The sequence below is a fragment of the Parasteatoda tepidariorum genome, chromosome 3, assembly GCF_982258835.1.
Source record: "Parasteatoda tepidariorum strain Cologne lab strain chromosome 3, Ptep-v5.0, whole genome shotgun sequence".
In the NCBI taxonomy this organism is placed as follows: domain Eukaryota; kingdom Metazoa; phylum Arthropoda; class Arachnida; order Araneae; family Theridiidae; genus Parasteatoda; species Parasteatoda tepidariorum.
Window position 1 is genome coordinate 44,649,605 of NC_141757.1, and position 25,607 is coordinate 44,675,211.

Here is a 25,607-nt window from a genome sequence, read left to right on the forward strand (position 1 = left end):
CAATATAACACACAATGGAAAAACGCATTCATTAAAATAATTGAATTGAAGAAAAAAAACCCGACATAAATGTTTCCGATAGAGAAAAAAAAGTCTGAAACCAAATTTTGATATAATTAGATGCATATGCGTGCTAAAGTATAAAATAAATTAAAAATAAAAGAAGGTAAAGAGCAGATGAGAGAAAAAAAGATCAGTCCTTAGTGGTAAATTTGACGCGTGTTACATTTTCATTGGGTCAAGATTGGACACGTGAAATTATCATCATGAGGAAAAGGGTGTAACTGCATTAGCTTAAAATAGCCCTACTTTAAAAATGATAAAAACACATAAAAAAATATGCAATGACATTTTTTTTCCTTATTTCACAGAGAACAGAGTTTTGCGTGCCAGAGCATAATAGTAACTTAAGATTTTTTTTTTTTTTACATTTATTTTTTTCCTTTTGTCTCATATGTTGTTAGATATCAAAGATTAGAAATGGGTAATTTTAAGGAAATTAAATGTCACTTTTTGAAAGGGGAAAAAAAGGAAAGTAGCTTAAATCGGGAAAAAATAATTTTAAATTAAATTTATTTTATTGCATGCTTGAAAACTTACATTCTCATCTGTCTCTATCACATTACAAACACCATTAATACATATTTTTTAAAAAAAATTTGTATTTATTCGTTATAGTTTTTTATTTTATTTTTGTTATAATTTGATTTCCATTTATGTTGCTGTGAAAATTTATATTATTATTATTCATGTTGTCCTCCGAAGCGAGTGTGACTAGTGTCCTACTCACTAAGGAATGTAAGTTTGTAAATAGTGAGCGTGAATAACAGAATAGTAAGCGTGTGAGTAATTTAATAATAAATTTGTAAGAAAAAAATGGTTTGGAATGTAAAATAATCTCAACTAGCGTGTAAGACACAAAAAATTGCTTTGGATTTCTTTACGTACATATCTTTTTGACAATCAAAGATTGAAATTTTTTTCTGTGAATTTTTCAATGGTAATTCTGATACGAAATTTTAAATAAGTGACAAAAATGATTAACGGTTCCTATATTTACTTTTTTTTTGAAGAAAAAAAAAAGAAATTTGCTTCTTTTCACCTTAACGGTAACCGAGAAGAGCTTTGCTCTTTTGCGTGTGTTTCCTTGGCGTCAGTTGAGAAGCCACCGTGTGAGAGAAGCGTTGCTCTCGTTTCAACAATTCATAACTAACAATACACTTAAAACCAAATTATTATTAGTAATGAATTTTCTTTCTAATAATGATAATATTCTAAAATTTTAAATTTAAAAAAAAAAAAATATTATATATTCTGGAATGCCTACCTATATGTTGTAAATACTGTACATATCTTTTCTATTTAACTTTTTTTTATTATTATAACATTTTAATTATTTTCTTTTATTATTTAACACCTATAAATCAAAATTTTAATGGAGAACTATATATATATATATATATATATATATATATATATATATATATATATATATATATATATATATATATATATATATATATATATATATATATATATATATATATATATATATATATATATATATATATATATATATATATATATATATATATATATATATATATATATATATATATATATATATATATATTTTTTTTTTTTTTTTTTTTTTTTTTTTTTTTTTTTTTATTACCCTTTTTTTTCCTTTATATAAATTTACTTTCCAAAATTCATTTATTGTCACTTTCTATATGTCATATATTTATTGTTTAAACTATAATTAATATTTCTGTATATTTGTAAACAAAATTGTAACCTCCTTTATTCTGAAACTTTAAATAATTGGTTGAGGTTGGCTGGAAGTAGTTGCCAAGCGCGGATTATACGGGTAAGGATTTTACTAACCTATGTACGTATCCGCGTCTGGAAGGAAAGAAAGAAAGAAAGCGATCACCTTTTTAACAAAAAACAAACATGGAATATTCCTTGCGTTAAAATCTCATCAATTATTTTCTCATTATTATTTACATCAATATTTCCTTCAAATGACGAGTTTCCAGCTTCCTAAACTTTCCAGTTTGTGACCCTGAACAATGGGAATTCAAGGCTTTCACTCACATATATATGACAGCATCATAGAATAGTTTATCACAAAAAATACAGTTCAAATCTCTTACGATAAGCGGTATCATAAATAAGCCGCATTCCACTGCTCATTTGACAAAATGCTGTTCAACAGCAACTCCTTAGTCCAACGTAACTTAACTCCTACGTCCAGTTAAATTTCATATTTGTGGCTTTGAAACCATGCTAGTTGTAAATGGTTACAAAATCATGAAATTTTGTACTGGTGTTTTTTTTTAAATCATATCAGTTGTAACAGTAAGAATTGTTTGTAGCCGTAAATTTTGAAGTTTATCAGATGAGCAGACTGCCATCCGATTATTTCATCGCAATCTTAGAATGTAAACTCAGACAGCGTAGTTAATAAAATAAATTCAATGATAATCTCACCTTCTTTCTATTTGGTACATAATATACAAGTATACAATATGTAAAAGATAAAGTTTCAAAGTAAAGCATTATACAAGAAGAAAAAAATAGTGCGTGGAGTCCCTCCACGAGGAAGAAGTTAAACTTCGTAACCAGCGACGTTAATTGTAGAAGAATCAGCAGTCGTAGAAGGATCACTAGTTCTATTCAACGACTCTTTTTCCTGCACCGCTCGCTTCCGTGCTCTGTAATAACGGTAATATTGTGCATTTTTGGAAGTGCTTGTGGTTGCCTCATCGTCTCGCCATGGAAAATATATTTGTATTAATAATGTATGTGCATGCATCATAATGTAATTTCAAAGGAGAAAACCTAACAATCAATTGATATTCACAAGAGACGTACCTTGACATAACCTTAAATCCGTCGCATTGTTCGTGGGATTGTTTTCACTCATTTTTTTACAATTGTTATCCACTAAATTTGAAAATAAAAAATACCATCCTATTAAATTATATACGTATCTAATCAAACTAAAAAAAATATTTATAGAAAAACAATACTTTTATGACTTTTATTATTTTTATGCTAGTGAGAACCAAAACAATATGGAAATGAATGAGGGAAAACTGGATCCTACCACGTGATTTCCCGGCCAATAAAAATGTAGCGTTAAACGTTTAACGCAACCTTGTTGGAAGTCGCATAAGAAGTATAACTTCAAAAAAAGAACAATAAAAAGTCTTTTAAATTTCAATTCATATTTTTCATTAAAACAATAAATAAGATATATGCAAAGGATTTTCTTTTAATAAGCGGTTTTTTTTCTTAAATGATAAGCCCAATGGATTTAGTGATGAAAAACGAGCATCTAACACCTGATAACGCAGGTCATAAAGAATATTGATAAATAATGGCAATCTGTTGTAAATGTACTTCTTATTGACTGATTAAAAGAAGCAAAGTATTACCTTCAGTTAGCTTTCAACGTGATAAATTACTGTCCTCCTAACTAGTAGGTACCTTAATGGACTCGATAGCATGAAACGATGATGCATGGAAGCTAGTGTATTATCTTCATTAAGTTAATAGATTTACTCTTCAGTTTTAAAATGTATTGCTAAATTTTTATCTCAAAAGAGGAGGAAGATATATTAAATATGTACGGAATTTACTTTCATAAATCTTTTAAATTTGGAGTGGAAAATAGTGAAATATTTAGTATGGTCGTTTACTACGCTCAAATATTAAATTTATAAAGAAAATGCGTTTATGATAAAGTATTTGAATTTGCTTATGCATTTAAAAGTAACTTTTCATTAAAATGGTGAATAATCAAACAGGATAAATTGCTGAACATTTGAAGGGTGAAAAAAAAATATATTTCAGCGTATAGAGAGTTAATATTTAAACGTGCATAAATCAATCTGTTCAAGCATTTGCAAGTTGAAATACATGAATTAGCAATTATCATCATCTTAAATGTCAGTTATTGTAAAACATATCTTTGAAAGCCTTACATTATGCTTTCGAACTAGTCAAAACATTATTAAAAGCTGATCATTTAGAATATAATTCATTATTTGGTAAAGTAATAGTAAGTTTAATGAAAATTTGATGGTTTGAATAAAATAACATCTCTTTTAATATTAATGTTAAATACTACTATATATATTAAAATATAAGTTTGCTACTATACGGTTATTTCGTGGTTTCACAATATACTGCAAAGTTCTTAAAAAAGTCTTCGTCATGAACTTACTCCTACTCAGGCTCTTACTTAAAATAAAAATGAATTAAATATTCGGAGAAATTATTAAGAGCTTTACAATCTATCAAAGAATTTAGTTACTTCAAGTTATTGAATTTAAAATTATTTCCTTAATGATATAAGTGAATTTTTTCTAAAAATAAATAGCATTTTAAGTAATAAAACTACAAGTCAACTTAGACATTAAAAAAATAACGTTAAATTTACAAATTACATGTTTTTCACATTATAAAGAAAAAATACTTGATCAGTAGGCTTTCTATTGTTGAAAAAATCTAAAATTTTTAAAAGTACAACAAAATCCGTTGACTCATGAATTTTCAAGTTATTTTCAACTCTGACTTTAAATATAAGAGACCAAAAAATAAAATAGCCGAAGGCTCATAGATAACTATCCTAAGAAAATCAATTCTCCAGGTAGGAAAGGAAAAGATAGTTTTTTTTTCCTGTTCAAATCTGAATCATTCTGGGTTGGGAAGATTTCTTTGTAGTCCATTTATCTCTCAAAGATTAACTTCTTTGCCGGCAAATGTGATTTATTTTGGGCACCGCCTTCAGCTGAATTGATATCAGGATAAAGTAACCCTTTGTAAGTTTCGAAAAAATATCGATAGAAATATTTCTTCCCAGCCCATCACTTTCACCATCTACCCACATTTTTACTAAAATGCTCCACCGTTTTACCTCTAAAACTAACTGGAAGATGGAAAACTCAATAAAATGTCAGTTTATAGAGCAATTTAGTTTAAGTGTTTCTTTTATTTAAAATATTATAAAAAAGTACATTAATAAACATTAGTTAGTTAATATCGAATTAATAAATAAAGTTTTTTTTATTTGCTGCACAAGTGCGCACACATGAGCAAAACTAGTGCGTTCTCCAGAAGTGGTATCCACTCTTTCAGGACCACCGCAATGAGATACCGTTGGCCATGTTAATTTGGGCGTCTAGTTTCTGAGACACTAGATGGCAGCACCGAGACTCTTATTTGGATGCTAAAGTGCACAAGGAATTTAATTTTGCCGGAAATGCCAAGAGCCAATTAGGCACTCCAGGGATCTTTTACGTGCTGCATCATCATACGACATGGCCGCTGAGCAGATAAATAAAAAAATTTCTTATATTTAATAGTTAATTGATGTTTCATCTAATTATTTTATGCATTCGGTTTTTCACCTCACCTTATTGGCAAACATTTTCACCTCCTTCTAAGTCATTAAAATTATCTTCAAGTCATTATGAGCTGTCCCAAATTGTTTTTGGTTTTACGGTAAAACAGTAAAACTAAAGCAGACATTTGATTGTAATCCTTTTCCTCAGAGGACTATTTTCTACTTCTCAAAAATAGTTCTAAATTTCGAACTTTATAAAATCATTTCACCCTTAAAATATTGGTGGAATTTTTCATAGCAGTTTTATCGAATTTTTCGAATTGATACAGTTGTCAGAGTTTATGCTTAATCAAAACCTTTCATTTTCTAATATGGCTTTAAATTAACTTTCATATCATTTTATGTGCAAGTTTAAGAGTAACAATATTAATTAGGAATCAATAAAAAAAATTTATTTAATCTAAAAGTATATAAAACCAAAAATATGCTCCAAATCGTTTCACCCTTAAAATATTGGAGGAATTTTTCATAGCAGTTTTATCGCAATTTTCCGAATTGATACAGTTGTCAGAGTTTATGCTTAGTTAAAACCTTTTATTTTCTTATATGGCTTTAAATTAACTTGCATATAATTTTACGTGCAAGTTTAAAGAGTAACAATATTAGGTCGGAATCAATAAACTTTTTTTATATAATCTAAAAGTATATAAAACCAAAAATATGCTTAAAATTAAATGATGGATAAGTTCGAATATATTTTCATTTTCAAGCTCGTATTCCAGTGATGTCCTCATGCATATAATGTTCATTAATAAAAGTAATGCTCAAAATTGTATTTTTTTCCACGAAAAATTAGTTAATAAAACTAATATTTCATTTTGTATTCCCATATCAATTATGAATAAAGAATATAAAATGAAATCTTCCATCTATTTTTTTGCTTTGTTCTTGTAACTAAAATTTATTCTTGTATTGTTCTATGCTATACTTTATTAAATATTGAAATCAAATAGAAAAGTAGTGGAAAGTTTTTTTTATGATTTTTTTAAACTGACAAAGCTGTTTAACACCCTTTAAATTGTTAATGTGTTTATAAGACTTGAGTGATAAAAGAAATAATTATATTTAAATAATTATAACACTTAAAACTAGTATAAATAAAAACTAATAAAGTAAATTTATCGCTACGTTTAACTGCATCCCTAGTAAGAATGCTATTGTTATCTGAGTGCGTTATGAAAAAAATACATACATGTGGCAGTGGTACGAAGTAAAAAACTACGGTATAAAATTCCGGCAATTGGATGCATCAACTGTAAAATTAACTTTTCTGTAAATTCTATTTTTACCTTAAATTCCTTTTTTATCGTGTTTTTAAAGCAAAATTTATTTAATTAGAGTAATTTCGTTATTTTACGGTAATTATTAAAGTAAAAATTACGGTATATCAGATTTTTAGTTCCGTAATATGTTCTGGTGAATTGGATTTTACGTAAACCTGAGTGTTTTTTACCATAATTTGATGCGGAATTCCTTATAGTGCACTGAGTTCTTTAATATTAGCTTTTTTAATTATTACTGTAAAAATTACGGTACATCAGATTTTTAGTTCCGTAATATGCTCGGGTGAAATGGATTTTACGTTAAGCTGTGTGTTTTTTGCCATAATTTGATGCGGAATTTCTTACAGTGCACTAAATCTTTTAATATTAGCTTTTCTTTTCTATCTTTTTTCACACATTTTGTACATCTACTCTATTTTGCTTCAAATGAGCAAATTTCTCGACAAAGTCTTAATGTTTCGTAGTAGTTCAGTTAGATATAAGTTAGATGTTTCTTAGGATGCTTAATAAGTCAGAAGTTGAAACTGAGAAAATTCGAGTATTTATTAATGCAAGATTCATGGCAGGAAAAAAATTTAATTAACCGCCTATTAGCTATTCTGACAGTAGAATAATTAAATAGAAGTATGATTTCAAAACATTGAAAAAGTTTGCAAATACAAATGCTTACCTCTGTTGCATGCTTAAAGTCAATTTGTCTTTTACGCATTTCATAAAAAAAATAATAATAATTACTCGAAGATGCAAGTGAGATGTATTATATCCCATTGTTAATAAAACACTAATAACTATTTTTATAACGCATATTTAAATAGAAATTTGTTTTGAAGATCAAGGTCAAGTAGGAAGTTAAATACTAAATGCATTAGAGAATTTTTTGTAGGAATGGAATATAATGTACATCACGTGCCTTGTCGTGGATTAACAATGCTATAAATAAAAAAGTGCAAGGTTTTTATTTTCTAATTTATTAAAGAATTTTAGGCTGTACCAATACTTTTTCCCTTAAATAAAACTAAATGAATTATTTATCCTGCAGACCTACAGTAAAGATAATCATGCGATTGTTTTTCTCATAGTTCTCTCATTCAATACTTCATATCCTCAAGTCTGCACGACAGAGAAAAGTAAGCTTAACTATTCCACTTTAGTTAATTATTTTTACTTTTAATTCCGAGAAATATTTTTTCCCCATTATTTTATTGCAGGTGTTATTAAATTATTATAGCAGAATTAAAAGGAATGACTTTTTATAGAAACCATCCAATTAATATTTTTGGTGTTCATAAATCTCCTTTATTTTGCGCATTTTTTAGATAATTACCACCTACCCCCTGTAAAATAATTGGAAGCAATTTATGTTCAAAATTACCCGATTCATTCAATTCTTTATTGATAAAAATAAAAAATGACCGAATTTTTCACTCATAAAATAAATGTAATTTACCAAGAGCCTCTCAGCTTTTTTACATTAAACGGTACTTATCTTTCTGAGAAAAAAATAAAGACGGCAATTTCACCCTCCACCATGAAATAAATCAAATGATGCATGTAAAATTTTCCAAGGGACTCGTTTGAAAAAATTTAAATTTCTTTGATAACGGTTACATTCGTTCGTGTGACAGGCACAAAAGAGACTATTCAAGCTTTTAATAATCTAAAGAGAAGCCTCGGTGGGAGGTGGGGAAGCTCAAAAAATAAAAGAAGGTGCTTGAATTATGGATAAGAAGCTGGCGGACAATTTTTATTCTTTTCTTTTTTCAAGAGGGACAGATAGTCATTCATCCTAAGCAATGCGTTATAATAGCATTTTCTGGAAGGCGCAGGTGGCAGCAAGAAGCTATTAGCAGCCTACTGATGGCTCCTACTCCTTACGCTAAAGCCTCAAGATTTTTATCTCCGCGACAAAGAATTGAAAAGAAAAAATTCTGAAGAGAAGAAAAAGGCGATGAAAATATCTTCAACTCATATTATTTTGTTTTAGTCAATTTTTTTTTTTTTTTTTTGCTTTTCTTGTAACTGCTCTTGTCCACAGATGACATAGTTGTGAGAGGTTATTGATTGAAATTTTCGAGCGAACTCTTTTGCGGTTGTGCTAAAAGGGAGGAGTGCAATTTTATACTTCTACTTAAAGTGGTGCGGACTTTTTAACGGAAGCAATTTCGTTCGATAACTCAGGACTAAAAATAGCCGGGATCATGGCCAATATCATTGGGGGCTGCCGAGGAAAAATAATGGAGAAAACTGGTGTTTATTTAGCAAGAGCAAACAAATGGTTTACTTTTAGTAGATCAAATATATTATTTTGTGGAAAGGAAAAACAAGAAGGGCAAATGCAAAGACTATCATCAGCAAATAATATCACTAAAAAACATCCGAAAAATAATATCATTAAAAAGCAAAACAGAATTATCTGAAAAATAATATCCTTAAAAAGAAACTATCATATTTTCTTCGGCTTGAAAAAAAAGAGTTCAAGTAATTGGAACATAATATTTTTCTGCAATAATTTATATATTATTTATTTTGGAATTATTCGAAGAAAAAATTTGATTTGTAAGAGTTATTTTATTCTTGTCAGGTATAAAATCTTTTGATTAACACTTCTTCTTGTACTTAAAATCATCAAAAATTATTTTTTATCTTTAATGCATAAATATTTTTGCATCCGTTTAAAGTACATAATTTCAGATCAGGAAAACAAAATCATCGAAGATTTGAATTACATCATTCGTGTGTACTCTCTGAGACTCTATAGCTATACTGATTTAACTATAACTGATAAGCTTAACTGATTAACTCAACTTTAGCTTAACTAATTTAACTATACTAAATCCCCATTTATTTCTCAAACAAGTTAATACAGCCCAGTTTCCCAAAAGGGAATTATAAACAGAAATAAAACATCTTTTAAAATCAAATCTCTCAAATTTGTCTATTTTTCGGAGATTTGAACCGAAAATATCCGTTGTTTTTTAAAAATTGAAAGAGACTATGCACGAATATAAAATATTTAGGTTAATACAGCCTGAAGCTCTAAAATAGCATTAAAAAATAGTAAATTTTGAATAAAAATTTAAAAAAATTGACTGTTTTTCATATACTTAAATGAAATCCATTTATAAAACCCCATTTGAAAAAGGATTAGAGGTATTTCCAATTCTGTAAGTTATTACAGTTCTAAGACTTTACCGAAATAAAGTATCTTTTAAGAACAAATCTATAAAATTTGCCTATTGTTTGAAGATTTGAAATAATTATCCAACTGTAAAGAAATATATTGCGAATTCCAATTGTGTAGGATTTTACAGCCTGAAGATCTTTAAAACGAATTTACATAAGTCTGGTGAAAATACTGTACAATACCGCAGTGAAAAAAAGACGAAGCTTGAAGTGTCTTAGGAACTTTTTAGGTAATCTGCTTTCTATCGAATATCTCCACAATATGAACGCTAAAAGTGAAAAATAATTCCCTTTTCATTTCCCATTTATCTGCATTTTCTTTGTCATCGGGGCAATACTTTTTATCGACACTCATTAAGATTTCAAAAAAGGAATAATGAAGGAACTTTGTGGCAATAGTGGATCTTAAGCCGAAAGAAAATTATTTCACTGCAGCAGATTTCTCAAAAGGACTACACTGGTGTACTAATGATGCTTCTAATACACAAAGACACCTTTAATTCAGAGAAATATTTCTGAAACTGAGATTATGCTGAGAATTTTTCCCCCTGCTCTTAAATGCGGATAAAAATAGCTTTGTTCATGTATTTACAGTTTTTATTTATTTTATATGATTTTTTTAGTATTTAAATTAATGCAAACTAAAAAAGATATTTCAATTTATATTATGACAAACAAGTATCCGTATATTTATTTACTTTCTATTAAGAATTTTAAATCACTCGAAATATTTATACTTATAATATTATCTTACTTAAAGATTTATGAAACAAATATTTTTTTTTCCTTGGATCAAATGCGTTTTCCAAAAATTTATAGAGAAATTTGTGAAATTCAATCCTAATAATTATAACCTTATAATGTAATATAATCATTATATGTAGAGGCATAAATTTAGACTTTTAACAATCAAACCGTTTTTAATATTTAACCAGTTTTTAATTTGACTTACTCATTGAAGAACACTTTTCTGTAGGATAATAGGTTGGGATTGCTGTACTAGAGCTATACTTATGAGCTATTTGAGACAGGCTGTGATTAATCTTTTATTATGAACTAAATACTTTGCTGGCACGTAGACATACTTTAATACTGTTTTGCAGAACACGCACAGTGGATGTTGAGTGAATGTGGATAGTCATACGCTAAGCCGTGAATATTTAAAAAAAAAATTATTAAATGCATTTTCATCTAGATGGAGTCCTTATACCTATTAACCAATTAAAAACCAATTAATTATAATACAGCTGAAATATATAAAAGAGGCACCTTTCGAAACCTGAGCGCACCGACATAGTGACGTGAATTAGTGAAGTGACCATATGTTTTCCCCATTACATGCCTTTTATGTAAGTTCAGTAATTATATGCACACAGAATGACACCAATCACGTTATCTGTAACACACGACTGAGACTGGATTTTGTTAAGTCAATATGATCAGGGGATCAACATAACCACTCCAACAAATACCACTATTTAGATCGGAGGGTAGACCTCTACACCCGACCTTAAACTTCCCTGCCGTGTGGTGGACTAGGACTTTTCTGGCTCTGAAACACCTCAAAAATTTAATTGGTTTTATTTAATAACAGTCGTGAAACAGCCGACCGTATTTTGGGTTTACGACTACTTATGTTCAACTCCGTAGCCTTGTAATTTTGAACCAATCCAGAAAACAAGGAAACTCCTGGATAAGTACCCCCCAGAGGTATGATTTGCCATGGGAACATGGAGGACTTTGGAAACTTGACAGATTTAACGTGCATCAGTCACCATTTACTACACAGGGAGTCTTCGGCAGGCGGTGATCGAAACCTCGAGCTCTTGGACATGGGCCTAATGCCCTACTAATCACACTATATCTGCCTATAACTTAATTGGAGTTGATCCCAAGCCACTAAGATTGGAAAAGCTGCAGTGCTATCAATCTGACTACATTTAGCACGGGGGTATAGAACTACGAACCACGCAGTGAGTAATAACGCCCTGAAAAAGAACAGCTCTGTGGTCCACGACTTAAAGGTGTCCTGGAATCAAGTTCAACGTCCTTTACTTTCACTGTTAACCTAGGAAAAATTATAACGAATACCAATTCCAATTTAATATGCTAAATTAATATATATGATTAATTTTTATTCCATTTTATTCATTAAAATGAATTTTATTGAATATTTTTTACCAAATTTTAACTAAGGTTTTAAGTATTTCTATTCCTTTTCTAGCTTAACAAAGATGACTCAAATATTTCCGTGTGCTATATTTTAGGTATTCCATCTTAAGAACGGAAAATAAATCAAATTTAGTAATTAAGTTTTTAAAAATAGATGTTTAGGATAAAAATGCCAAATACTGACTGCAAATATGGATATAGAATTCCTCATTGTACTATTAACTTGCAAGGGAGAGAGTTCCTATTTTGAAATGAAGCCGACGACATACTTTAGGTTAAAGACCCGTGAACAGTAGTCTACGGTTAGGTTTGGTTAGAGTGCCAAGAATTTTCAAGTAAGTTTGATGCGGGGACAATTAGTTGAAAGGCGTTAACAGACTGCATGACTTCAATTAATCTTTCACTTTTTTATGAAAATTAATTCGTGCTCCACAGTGTACGGGTTGACGATTTTCGCAATATATTAAGGAGCTTTAAGAACATTAGAAATTAATAAGGGAACATTACCTACTATTAATTTTCTGTTTTAGTTAATATTTTTAATGGGTTGTATTTGGAATTATTTAATGACATCAGTAAAGTGTTTGCTGAGTCCTTACCAAATAAAAATGGTATTATTAATATTATCATTATTATCATCATCATCACCATCATTATTATTATTATTATTTTGATTGTTGGAACACTCAGAAAGTATAAGATCCATCCTCCAACAAAATTTTTTAAAACTAAATTTTTCACTCTTAGACAAAACCTAAGGTTTCAAGAATAAGGACAAATAATTCATGTTGGAGTGGTGTTAGTTAATGGATTATTATTATTATTATTATTGTAGCCCTGTTCCTTTATAGATGCAAAAATACTGCAGAGATATCACAAGTTTTAAATTTTTGATCATTACTTTTGCAGCAGTCCATAGGCTACTATCATTGGCGGAAGTGATTGATTAATTTGAAAACATATTTGCTTGCATTGGGTCATAGCAAACACAAAATTGATATGCTCTATTCAAAGAAGATTACAAATTAAATACTATTTGTTCATTGGCTTTTGTCTTAATTGTTCCGCCATAGAATCAATTATTCGACTATAAATTGAAGCATTACGAAATCGTACTACACTGTAAAACTTCCCGGATCAATTACGGTAAAAAGTACCAGCACTTAGGGCACCATCACTTTTGTTGCTTCTTTCCATAAATACCATTTTTACTGGAACAGTTTAGGTAACAAAAAATATGATGTACCATAAATTTCCTGCCAGTAATTACTGTAAAATCACTGAATCACTTTAATCAAATAAATATCACTGTGAAAATTAAGGTAAAATGGATTACATAAATAATGCACCCGAAACGCCGATACCTTATACCGCAATTTTATCCGGAATTTTTTATTGCTTGCTGCGTATTAATGTGGTCTGGACGATATCCATATTAGGACAATTTGACATTTATTTTAAATACGTTTATGAGAGTTAAGTAGTCAGTTATACGCAAATTTCAAAGCACTTTTCTTCCACTAATTTATATTCCTGAAGACTGGCGCTGCTATTGCTAGTGTATCTCTTATAGCTACCACATTTGCCCACTTATCATTTTGACAATCATTATAGTATATGGAAAAATTAATGAACAGAATGCAGGGAACACATAGATACAGGTTTAGGGGGGTCTTAGAATACAACATTTAAGTCTATGGCCCATGTTCCATTTTTTTTCGATCATGATTTATATACTTATGAATAATTTTGTAGCTTCAAGAATGTTCATTTTTTAAACCAGATAACTTCAAATTCTAAATGTATGAAATAATTCATCTTTTCGAATCATCTGTGTAATTCTTTATACTTGCATTTGTGTAATATTTAAGAATGAATTTCACTATGCGATTTTGTTTCACCATTACAACTGTAAAAGATATTTCCCATTGAACTTTTAAAATGTAAAATAGAAGTTCTACGTTTCTCTCAGATGTCATTAAAGCTTAGCGTTTTTGCCTAAGTTGATGTGATAAATGTTAACAACTTGCATTATTCATACATTCAGTAGTACAAATTTAAAAAAAAAATCTTGTGCATAATCAGCTAATTAAAGAAGAATACTTTCTGCTTTAACCCTCGTCAGTAGCGTGTTCTGCCTGATGAGCTACTCTCTCATTTAAATACCCAATGAAAATTTCAAAAATGATTAACCTGAGGCAAGCTCCGTGTTCGCTCGTGTCTAACAATCGAATCTTTATTCTAATGATGATGAACTATTCAAATATAAATGGTCATTATCGCTTCCTTCATTTCCTAATTTACATATTTCTAAAATTGTTCTTGTTCTTCAGCAATTTGCATAAGCTTAGAATTTCCAATGGTCATTAGATCTGGAGGAATATTACTGTCACTCGCGTGTTTATTTCCAATTCATTAAAATCACTTTTTTCTTCAATTTTCGATGTATTTCCTTCTTTCTTTATTCATGACATTTTTCATTTAAATATGCATTTGACTAGATCTGAATTAGTTCAAGCCTTATAAATGTTATTTTAATGAATATGCGCTTGGAAAAAAATTGTTTTTTGTGTTATTAGAAAATTATTGCTGCGTATAAGTAAAGTATATTTAAAATCTGCATACAGATATTCAACAAGTACCTTCTTTAGCATTTTGATTGTTTTCATTAACAATAATGCATATTTTTACCTCTGCATGCATGATGTTTTTATTTTTATTTTAAATGCTTAAGGATTAGTTCATGGCGGAATTATTGAGAATAGATGAAGAGATACTTAATGTATCCAGTTTTGAAACCAATTTTGAAAGTTTTATTTTTCAAAGAGAATATGTCACAAAAAATTCGCTTTTTCTTCTTTTTCTGATAAGTTATAAAAATAAATTTTAAATAACGTGCCTCATTTATATTTGAATTCCTTTAAACTTAAAATTATGCAAAGGTGAGTTTATTAAGGCATCTAGTTTTTTACCAAGTAACTAAAAGTGCTTGTAAAATGAGAATAAGAACAAATATGTATACTGCTTAAAATGGATACTCAAATTTCATGAAACGTTCCTTGTTTTTGACGAAACCGTTTTCTGGTATATGCTCTAAATACAAATTTCGTCAATGTGACGAAATAATTATCGCCACTTCTTCGAGGAAATGGATTTCCTCAGAATTAACGAATCAATCGTCATTCTATTTCCCTCCCCTCTAAAAAATATGAAACTCGTATCGTCGCAATGTATTAAACTGTTCTAATAATTACCTTATCGCGGGTACCATTTTGGTGGACAAGTGTTTCTCAAACAACGCAATAAAGACTGGTAGAACAGAGAGGTAAATTACACCAATTCCCGGAGCGGGTTGCGAACCCGGGACCTCCCTGGTGCTAGGCTAACTCCTGGACCACCATACAAGCTGAGCATCTTCACGAGACTTTATTCTCGATCGTTTAGTCCTATTATAGCTAGCCTTCTCTCCTAGTACACTTCGATGAGGTTCAGTAATTAAGGAAACATTTTCGTCAAACATTCGAGAGTTCGAGTTTCGTAAAATGTTGATTCTCAAAATCAGCTAAATATTGCTCAAGGAAGCTGATTTGTCAAATGTGAGAATCTTATTTCTAAGATTCTAATTTTTTTCGATATATATATAAATATATATATATATATATATATATATATATATATATATATATATATATATATATATATATATATATATATATATATATATATATATATATATATATATATATATATATATATATATATATATTTATATATATATATATATATATATATATATATATATATATATATATATATATATATATATATATATATATATATATATATATATATATATATATATATATATATATATATATATATAATTAAATTTGAGTAAAAGTTTAAATTTAATAACGACAAAAAGTCTCCTCCTCAGTTAAAAACTCTGTTAGTATAAAGTTCAGACTCTCACTCGGTTGTGATTTTAGTTCATATATTTTTAATTAGATATTTTTCTTCTTCTTTGTGTTAAAATCGTAAAGTCAAAACCACCATTAATAGAAAAAGAAGGATTTTCTAGAAAAAAAAGTAGTCTTAATACTTCTAAAAAGAAGGAAAAAAATACTTTTACAATAGAGATTGATCATCACATTTTATATATTTTGCTTAGTAATGTTTGTTTTAATAGTGATTATAATTTTAATTTTCAACTTCAGTGGCTTAAAACATATATTTTTTTTGTTATGTTCGATTTTTTTGCTTAGGAAAATAGTGGAATAACTTAAGTGGCAAAGAATCTCAATTTTATAATCATTTGATGTTTTAAAGGTGCTTTAGTGAAAGTAATTTTTCTTCATTAATATGTTAAGAGTATTTGCTCTTACTATAACTTATAACAACTCAATGGAAATAAGTGAAACTTGTAATAAAATTGTGGATATTTTGAACTACTGAACACGTTCTAAAAAATTAAATTTGTCCTTTATATTTATATTTAATAACGAAATGTATACGCAAAGAAATATTTTGCACTATTTTATAAAATTTTTTAATTTGTTTTTAAATTGTTTTTATTTCAATTTATTACTGTTCGGTTTGTGAGAATGCAATAAAAATTATTTTTCATAGTTCAACTTATTTTATAACAACAATTAATAAAAAAGTTAAATTTTTCTTTGAAAAAACTGTTGAAGAGTTTATATATTTTCTGATTACTAGCAACTGATTCATCTTCATTTATTTAATCAGTTTCAATAAAATTATAGCTACTGTCTTTTCTTTTCTTTTATTTCTGTGAATTGAAATTTAAACTAAATGAAAATTAAAACACGTGTTTATATAGTTTATAATATGTCCATAATAATCATTAATTATTTAAAGTTTTGCGCTCTGATAATTTAATTCCCCTGATTCATTAACAATTCCTTCGCAGCTGTATGACATGTGCTCTAAGTTAATGCAAATGAGCTTTATCTGAATGCGTGCATGTGTCTCTTTAAAACATTGTCTATAGTTAGCTGCATAAATTACAGTACTAATTTAAAACACTACTTTCATTTTAAGGAAATTTCTTGGGTTCATAACGACATTTGTTAGTTATAGTTCAAATTATACTAGAATGCTTATTATTTTCCATTGCTTCTAAATATTCAAGGAAAAAAAAATTTCAAATTTTAAAATTTTATAACTTTACCACAAACTTTGAACGCTGAATTTTTACCTTATCATGAAAATTTAATTGAATCTTAATATAGTGTTAGCTTGAATCATGTTTAATTGAAGTACAGTAATAATATGCCATCGTTCTCTACAATTCTATATATATTAATCTCTACAATATCAATCTAACAAAAGCATATTAATCTGTCTTAATATATCAATCTCTACAATAAAATAATAATTTTTAACCATATTAATGTTGCATCAAATATATACATTGCTATGGGGCAACACGCTCCGAAATGAATAACAGTAAATCGAATACTTTTACTTCGAATAAATTAATGAATCTTAATGTTTAATATAATATAAAAACTTAATATTGTATATAACAACACACTGTTAGGAATGTCTCCGTAAAAATTGCTAAATAGCAATTTATTTAGTTGTTATTTTACCATTTTTAACCAAAACAGTCGAATAACCGTATAGAAAATTATACTTGAACTGCTAAGTATGAGAAAAAAATTTCAATTGATTGTTTTTACCTAATACGGTTTAACAACCATAATTCTGTTCGCGCCAACTAGGCAGTAGCTGAGAGAGCAAATCGGAGAATCTCTTGATCAGCTGAGCAGGGTTCGAATCCCAGCGATGGTATGTCTTTCATTCTTTCTACACATGAAAAATTTCTAGTTTTCTGCCGTCTTCAATTGGTCATCCTAGCCTATTAGAATACGAAACTATAACACACACATACATGGGGCAGCACTCTCAAAGCTCCAATGTCCGTTCAAGTTTTATTTTTACGGTTTAGAAACTATACAAGTTGAAAATGGTTTCTAAACCGTATAGATTTGTAAGCACGGTTTTTATACCTCTGACAATCGTAAACGGTTTCAAAACCATGAAAATAAAGATACGTCCCTAACCATAAGCTTTATGGTTCGCAATCGGTAAGCAATCGGATGGACACACTGCTGCTGTTGAATTCCAAGTGTAACGGAGAGGAAATCGCACAAGTATTTTGTTCGAAAAAATATATTAAATATTTTTGAAAACAAAAACTCTGCTAGAATATGCCACTTTAGGGTGCAATGTTTAGTTAATCGGCCTAAAATAATAAAATAGCTTCATAATTAAATTGCACGTTGATTAAATGTAGTTGTAACAGAGGGGACAAATAAAATCCCACATTTTTGACATGCACTGTCATTTACGCTAAATTCTGTGATTTGGACTATCCTGAACATTATCTGTATTTTTTTTTAATTATCACATTTCGAGGTAAAATAAATTATTATAAGACTTTTAAAATTCCAACCCCTTCTTTTTTAAATCCAAATAATGCATCGTAACAGAGAGGACATGGAATGTAACAGAGGGGACGTCTTACAAATTTGACAAGAGGTTAAAGGGAAATATCTCTGTTAAAAGTGACTCTTCAGTTATTTAAAGTTGGAGTTGGCAGCACTGCTATAAACCTGTGCTACATTTGAAGCCTGTGCTACATCTTTGTAGTTCGATTTGAAAATTTTTATTTTTCCGGACCCTGTTTAAAAGAAAAACCAGTGCATTGTTTGTTTCTTTCTCAGTTTCAGTTATTAGGGCAACAAAATTAACTACCCAATTTTTTCCTTGAACTTTTTATACTTGCGAAAACTGTATATAGCAACATCCAGAGATTCCCAGTGTTTTAAATGATGACTGGTGTACGTTAAATATGTCTGATTTCAAAGTCCATCAAGTTTCCAAACCAAAACAATACCTCTAGTGGTACTGATCGAGGAGTCCCCTGGTCTTTTGGATTGGATTCAAAATTAACTCAAACTCAAATTCGTAAACTCAAATTCGGATCGGCTGTTCAACGATGGTTATAAAATAAAAAGTAAATTGAGCGATTGTCGCAAGTATATTTAGTAATTCCATGTAATTATTAGGCAAACAACTGTGATTTTAATTGAAAATTCACATTTTCGTGAATAGCACATACACATTTTATATGGTGTTTTACCTACGCATAAAATATGGAATGGTCGTAGTAAAGCAGAGCTTAGATTTGCCAATTTGTATGTTTGGATGCATCTGCTATGATACTTGATGTGCTTCCATTATGGTGCAAGTTTGGCTTTATGGACTTTCTGTCCATTTTCTTTGACAATCCTGCTCTCAGTTCTACCCGAAGTCTGGTAAGAAAGTTTATCACGTGAGTGGAAATTTATTACAAGTTTTTTTTTGTTTTATCAGAAACTTTGTTACTAAGCTATTTCTTTTGCTTGGACAGCAAGGTTGCAGAGTATGCATAGAACAGAACAACGTTTTCTTGAAGATACGGGTAATGCACGGTTTGCTTTTTTAATAGCTTTCCCCAATGCCTAAAGAATATTAAAAAAAAAGAGAATATCTGTCCTGAATTTCTACTGCTTGTATCAGTGTCTTTTTATTTTTCATTTGTCTTCTTTTTTTTCAATTTATCTATTTCTCTGTTAAGGTTTTTTCTTTCAAAATACTACTGTTATCATGAATTTTCGTTTTATATTTTTTTATCTTTCTTCTTACACATATTCTTCTTCTTTTTTTTGGAACATTCTAGTTCTATAATCTATCATTCTTTCTGCTACTAATTTCCGTATATTGATTACTCACTTTAAAAAACTTTTAACTATAAACTAAACACACTATTAAATAAAAACGGCACAGCTTTGTATAAAAAGCGTGCTCAAATAGTGGAGAAACTGGTTTAAACTAGTTGAATCAAGATGTATTAGTACTTGTTTACATTCCCTTTTAATGGTCAACCTATCAATTTTGTGTAACTGGGGGGACATTTAGTTTGTCTAATATATAAGGAACTTAATATATGGTTTTTACAATAAAGTCTATTAGTACAATCATGTTATGCTATATTTTTGAAGAAAAAAAATTAAAAACTTTTAAGTTTAAAAGTTTTTTAGGTAATGAATAAAATAAACTTAAAATAATAATTGTAACAGAGGGGGAAGTATATATTTGAGATAATTTTTGACTTAAAAAATAAGAAAAAAATTTTTTTTCGTGGTAATCACTGCATAGTTAGACTCAGGAACAGTCTATTTTACAATATAAATCAAACTATACGTAAAATCGTGATAATTTTAACATATTATTCTTTAAAATAGTCAGTTTTTTGGTAAAATAAGTCGAAATCATGAATGCTCGCTATTTATGCTAAATTTTACAATAATTACGCTTAACTCCAAACAATAACTTTTGAATTCATAAATTACAACAAATGTCCTTTAAAATGACACCAAATACAAGGATATTGCTTAAACTTTAAAAATTCACTACTTGTTTCAGTTGGCATGGAATTCAACTGCTGGTTATTTTACGTAATTCCAGAGTTAAAATTCGAAAAGTGCATAATTATTGTAGATTATAATATAAATCGCATAATAGTGGCTTGATTTCCAAATAGTTGCAGAGATAAGTACTAAATAAAAAGTAAATAAAAAGTATGCTCGAATTTTACAAGCAGAATTAGGTTTTGAAATGACTTCGTATTATGAGATTTTTACTACAAAAAACAAACTAATAAAGCATTAACTTGGAACAGCAACTATGTCTCTAAAAAGAACACATTTCCGCACGTCTTGATATGATTGGTTTAAAACATGAATACTAACAACTTCAAATTCTTTTCCCAAAGCATTGTTTCAACGTATCATCTTCTCTTTAAAAATAAAGCGGTCATTTACGAAAGTAACAAGAATATAATGGGTAATTTTCGTTTCATATCGCCATAGAGTCTAAATGACTTTGCGGTACACCTTCTAGTTAAATGAAAGAAAAATTTAGATTAAATTACTAATGTCTCAATTACCAAATTGAGCTTTCTGAATCATTTGGAAAGAAAACTCGTATTTTGTAATAACTCTATCGGATGTCTCTTCTACTTTTAGACACAGTTTTCAATTTAATTCTGATTAAAGTTCATCAATAATTCATGCGTAGTAGAAAACGTTATTATTTTCCATTATTACATTAAATGATATGAATATCTTTTATGGAAATTGTGTCACAGTCTTTGCTTGAAATAATGGAGTTAACGTGTTTTTTGGATCCATAATAAGTTAAAATGCCTGACACTATTCATTAAAAATTCAATGAAAATGGTTTCCATTTTTCTCTAATATGCAGAGTTTTGGAGTAAATGATGTGTATGAGATATTCTTTTTATGGATGAAATATTGCTTTGGAATATAAAAAGAAAACATTACATAGTATTAAAAATATTTAATGCATTTTACATGTACGTGTTTCAATGAAGAATAGTACCTCTAAGAAAAACAGGTCTTTTATGCATTTATTTTAAGCAATATTTGCAATATTTTATGCATAGTGTTATTAAACATTATGGTCTATTCAGTATAAAAAGCAATTTTATACTGAAATTTTAATAATAAATATTGATGCAGTATGCTGAGGCCGACTATATTTATGTTTAAAGAATTTGAGTATAATGCGAGCATATATCTGTAATTAACAATGCTGACAAAGTCATTATTTCGGCTTCAAAAGGTTGACTCGTTTCTCCTAAATTTCTAATTGGTTTTGAAAATTATAAATGTTACTGCATTTATCTGTGTTATAAATGAAAGGACATAGTTTTAAAATGAATAAATTTTTTGTATTACGTCTATAGGTTTATTTTACATATTTACTATATATTTTTATATGCATATCATCTAAGTAAGTTGAAAATGTTATTTTCGATACTTATATCAGTTTATACACGGAGAGTATTCATTTATTTTAAGTGCTTGTTAAGTAATTTAAAAAATAGTGGTATTATAATGTTAAACAGTATATGTACATGCTTTGCTTGAAAAAAATTTCCATGAAAATTTTTTTTTATAACTTTGTTTTTATCATCCATTTATGCGTTCTAAGTACAATAAATAATTTTTGTTAAGGTAAAGTTATAAGAATATAATTTATGTAAAAATACTAAAATAAGAAATTAGTTAAAACTACATAATTTTGGGAAGAGTTTTACAAATGAAAATAAATATGAATCTTATTTTTTTGTCAGCATTATATAAAATAATTATAGTGATATCAAATGTGTATTGCATTGTATTATTGTAGGCATTTTTTTTTTCTTAACACATGGTAGGGTAAAGTGAGTATATATATATATATGGGGACGGCATGAGTGGTCGTCTTTGAAAATGAGACACACTATACTTTAACAAAACATATATTAAACGCTAAATTTACATAAAGATGGACGATAAACAAACACATAAATAACACCAAAATAAATGAGTTCGTCTTCGTGAAGTTAAGACAAAATTATCATTGCTACTCCTCTCTGGAATCCATAAGCGTCTCCTTTTTTGTTTAGTTCCGCAACGCGCTCCCGTGTCTCTCGTGTCTTAGGGAAATTCGCACGGGGAAATTAGTTAACTTGCAGCTTACATAATCTGGTTGGATTTCTAGCCAGATTAGCTTACAGCACAAGAAATGGCACTACACACACAAACATATATATATATATATATATATATATATATATATATATATTTTTTTTTTTTTTTTTTTTTTTCCTCAAAAAGAGAACTGATCTTATAAATTAGAGGTTTGATCAATTCTTCGTACTTCACAAAAGAATCTTAGAATGCACAGGATAAAATCGTGTGCAAGCAAAGCCTTTAATAATCTTAATTTTCCAAGGATATTAAGAGGAAAGGAAAATGTAATTTGGTAAAAATTTTTATGAGGACTGAACCTGGTTAAACAAAAATTTCGAACAGACAAAAGTGTATGCAAGTAAAACCTTAACTGAACCTTCTTTATCAACGTCTTGAGCACTGCTAGCAAGGATAAAATTTCTAGGGGCAAGTCACAACCCAGAGTAAGAAGGGTTTTCGCACAGACAAAGTGTTGTGCAAGTAAAAACCATGAGTGAATCAAATCTGATATGGGCAAAATGGTATCTTGTGACTGTTTTCATTCTTAGGTTTTATCTTTTAAATTTTCTGTTTTTTTTTTTGTAGAAAAACTTTGTCCTTTTAAATTAATAACCCTTTAACATTTAGTTAGTAAGAATTTTTTTCTGTCTATTGACATTACTGAAAGGTCAAAAGAGTAGATATTTATCCTTTATTAATGCATGTTTCTTTGTCTATTTTCAGAAACTGTGTCTAGTGTGCTTGGTATCACAGGAAGTAAAGTTGCCCTGCCTTGTAACATAACACCTCCAGTAAACGACGATGCAGTCGCGCTCATTCTTTGGTACAAAGACGATATTACTAAACCTATTTACAGTGTCGATGCTCGCAAAACAAACATTGAGCAGGCAAGACACGTGACAGGAGAGGCTGTTTCCACTAGGGTCAGCCTTAGTTTAGATGATAATCCCTCAATATTATATTTGGAATATTTAACTGAAGAGGACGAAGGAGAGTATCGGTGCAGAGTGGATTTTCGAAGAGCGAGAAGTAGAAATGGAATTGTTTATCTTCAGTTAGTCGGTGAGTTATATGAATTAATTTATGACATTTTTGGCATGGAGAAAAAAAATTCTGGTAAAATAACCGATGGTAAATGATGGTAAAGGCTTTTCTGGCGAAAGAAACATAAGTCTGATTAGTAAAGCTAAGTTATACGATATTTAAACCATTCATTTGGTAATTTCTCTGTTCATACGATAACGGCTTATAGGTAATTATGCTTTTCAAAATTATGGCACTTATTACCATACATTTAGTAAAAAATACAAAACTGAAAGGTAAATGTTACCGAATAAATGGTTTTTATGTCCCACTCTATGATATCAAGTTAAAATTACCATATTTTACCATTAAATAGATAATCTCAAGAAACTGAAGCGGTAAGATATTACCTGATTATAAACTTCAAAAGTATGTAAAAATGAAATGGCAGTCGACATGTTTCAAGTGCATCAAAAATAGGCGTTTATAATGATTTGGTGAAATTAGCGACAAAATATGGTTTTATAATATGTGATAAAATTTGTTAAATATGATTAAATATGTAAAATGAAATGATATTTTTGAAGCGCATCAAAGCTAGGCTACCAGTTTCAAGACTTGAAAAATGTGAATTCAACCTAAGGGAATCTATAAGAGAATTCAACCTAAGAAACCTAAGGGAATCTTTCAAACCGAATCTTTCTGAATTGAAAAGTTTAGTCAAAATATCAGATTTTCATAAAATATACTCCTGTTTCTGGCTGTATAAGAGCTCCAAAATGCTCTGTAATTTTTACCAATGCACTTTGGTATTGATAATTGGTAAGTTTAACGAAAAAATATGGTTTTATAACATTCTCAGTGTAACGAAACAATAAGTAATATAATATTAAGACACGAACGAATAACTAATATATAACGAATAAGTAATATAATATTGGGACATTTGAAATAAAAGCTTCAGCTTCGTACCTCCATAGCAGCACGTCACTAGGTTTGTAGGTCCGGTTCTTGACTTCTCAGCAGATATTGACCCTATTCAACAGTATTGGCTTCCATTAAAGTGCAGAAATCAATTATTCTACACAGTATCTAGTATTGTGCTGATTAACTAGAGTGATTTGTTAAAGTGCGAAAAATATTTTATTTCTTAAATTATCTAACAAGAGAAACTAGGGAAGTGTGACTCGCCAATTTTGAAATAAACTAGTGGGATATATGCCTTATAAGGAATAATTTTAGAGGGAAACATTCGTTTCGGCCCATAGAAGGTCCTGTGAGAGATAAAAAATATTCAAAATATGGAAAAATCGGTGTTTTATTACTTTAATGCAGAGTATTAGTTATTGTAATTATCTCATACTCCAATTAATTTTGTGGTACTTTCACGTACTATATAAAGCATATTTATTGTCAAAATTGATTTCGAAAATTTTATATATCTGTAGTTCTTCAGAAAAACCAATTAGGCTAATTAAAAAAAAAATGTGATATCAAATTTCTTTAATTTTTTTTTTTTTAAAACTTTCTAAATTAGCTGGAGTGTGTAATTGGAAATCAAATAATTAATTAACAATTAATTAATAATTAATTTTCTGAATAATTCATTAATTAGCAAATTAATTAATTATCAAATTAATTACAAATTAATCGGATTATGAGACAATTACAATAACTAATAGTCTTCATTGAAGTAATAAAAAACGGATTTTTCTATATATTGAATTATTTTTTATCTCTCACAGGACCTTCTATGGACCGAAAAGAATGTTAATTAATTTATTAATTTGCAAAGTAATTAATTATCCAATTAATTACAAATTAATTGGATTATGCGACAATTACAATAACTAACAGTCTGCATTGAAGTAATAAAAAACGGATTTTTCTATATATTGAATTATTTTTTAT

General features: G+C 28.7%; 1 protein-coding gene across 2 annotated transcripts in view; it reads left to right on the forward strand.

Moving 5' to 3' along the window:
• The window catches only part of LOC107444435 (neural cell adhesion molecule 2-like), a 204,825-nt gene that overhangs the window by 79,313 nt on the left and 99,905 nt on the right, over nucleotides 1-25,607 (forward strand). For both annotated transcript variants that reach the window (XM_071178773.2, XM_071178770.2), the window contains exon 2: nucleotides 23,397-23,735. In XM_071178773.2, the coding sequence (XP_071034874.2) occupies nucleotides 23,397-23,735 (339 nt within the window). The remainder of the gene's footprint in view (nucleotides 1-23,396; nucleotides 23,736-25,607) is intronic.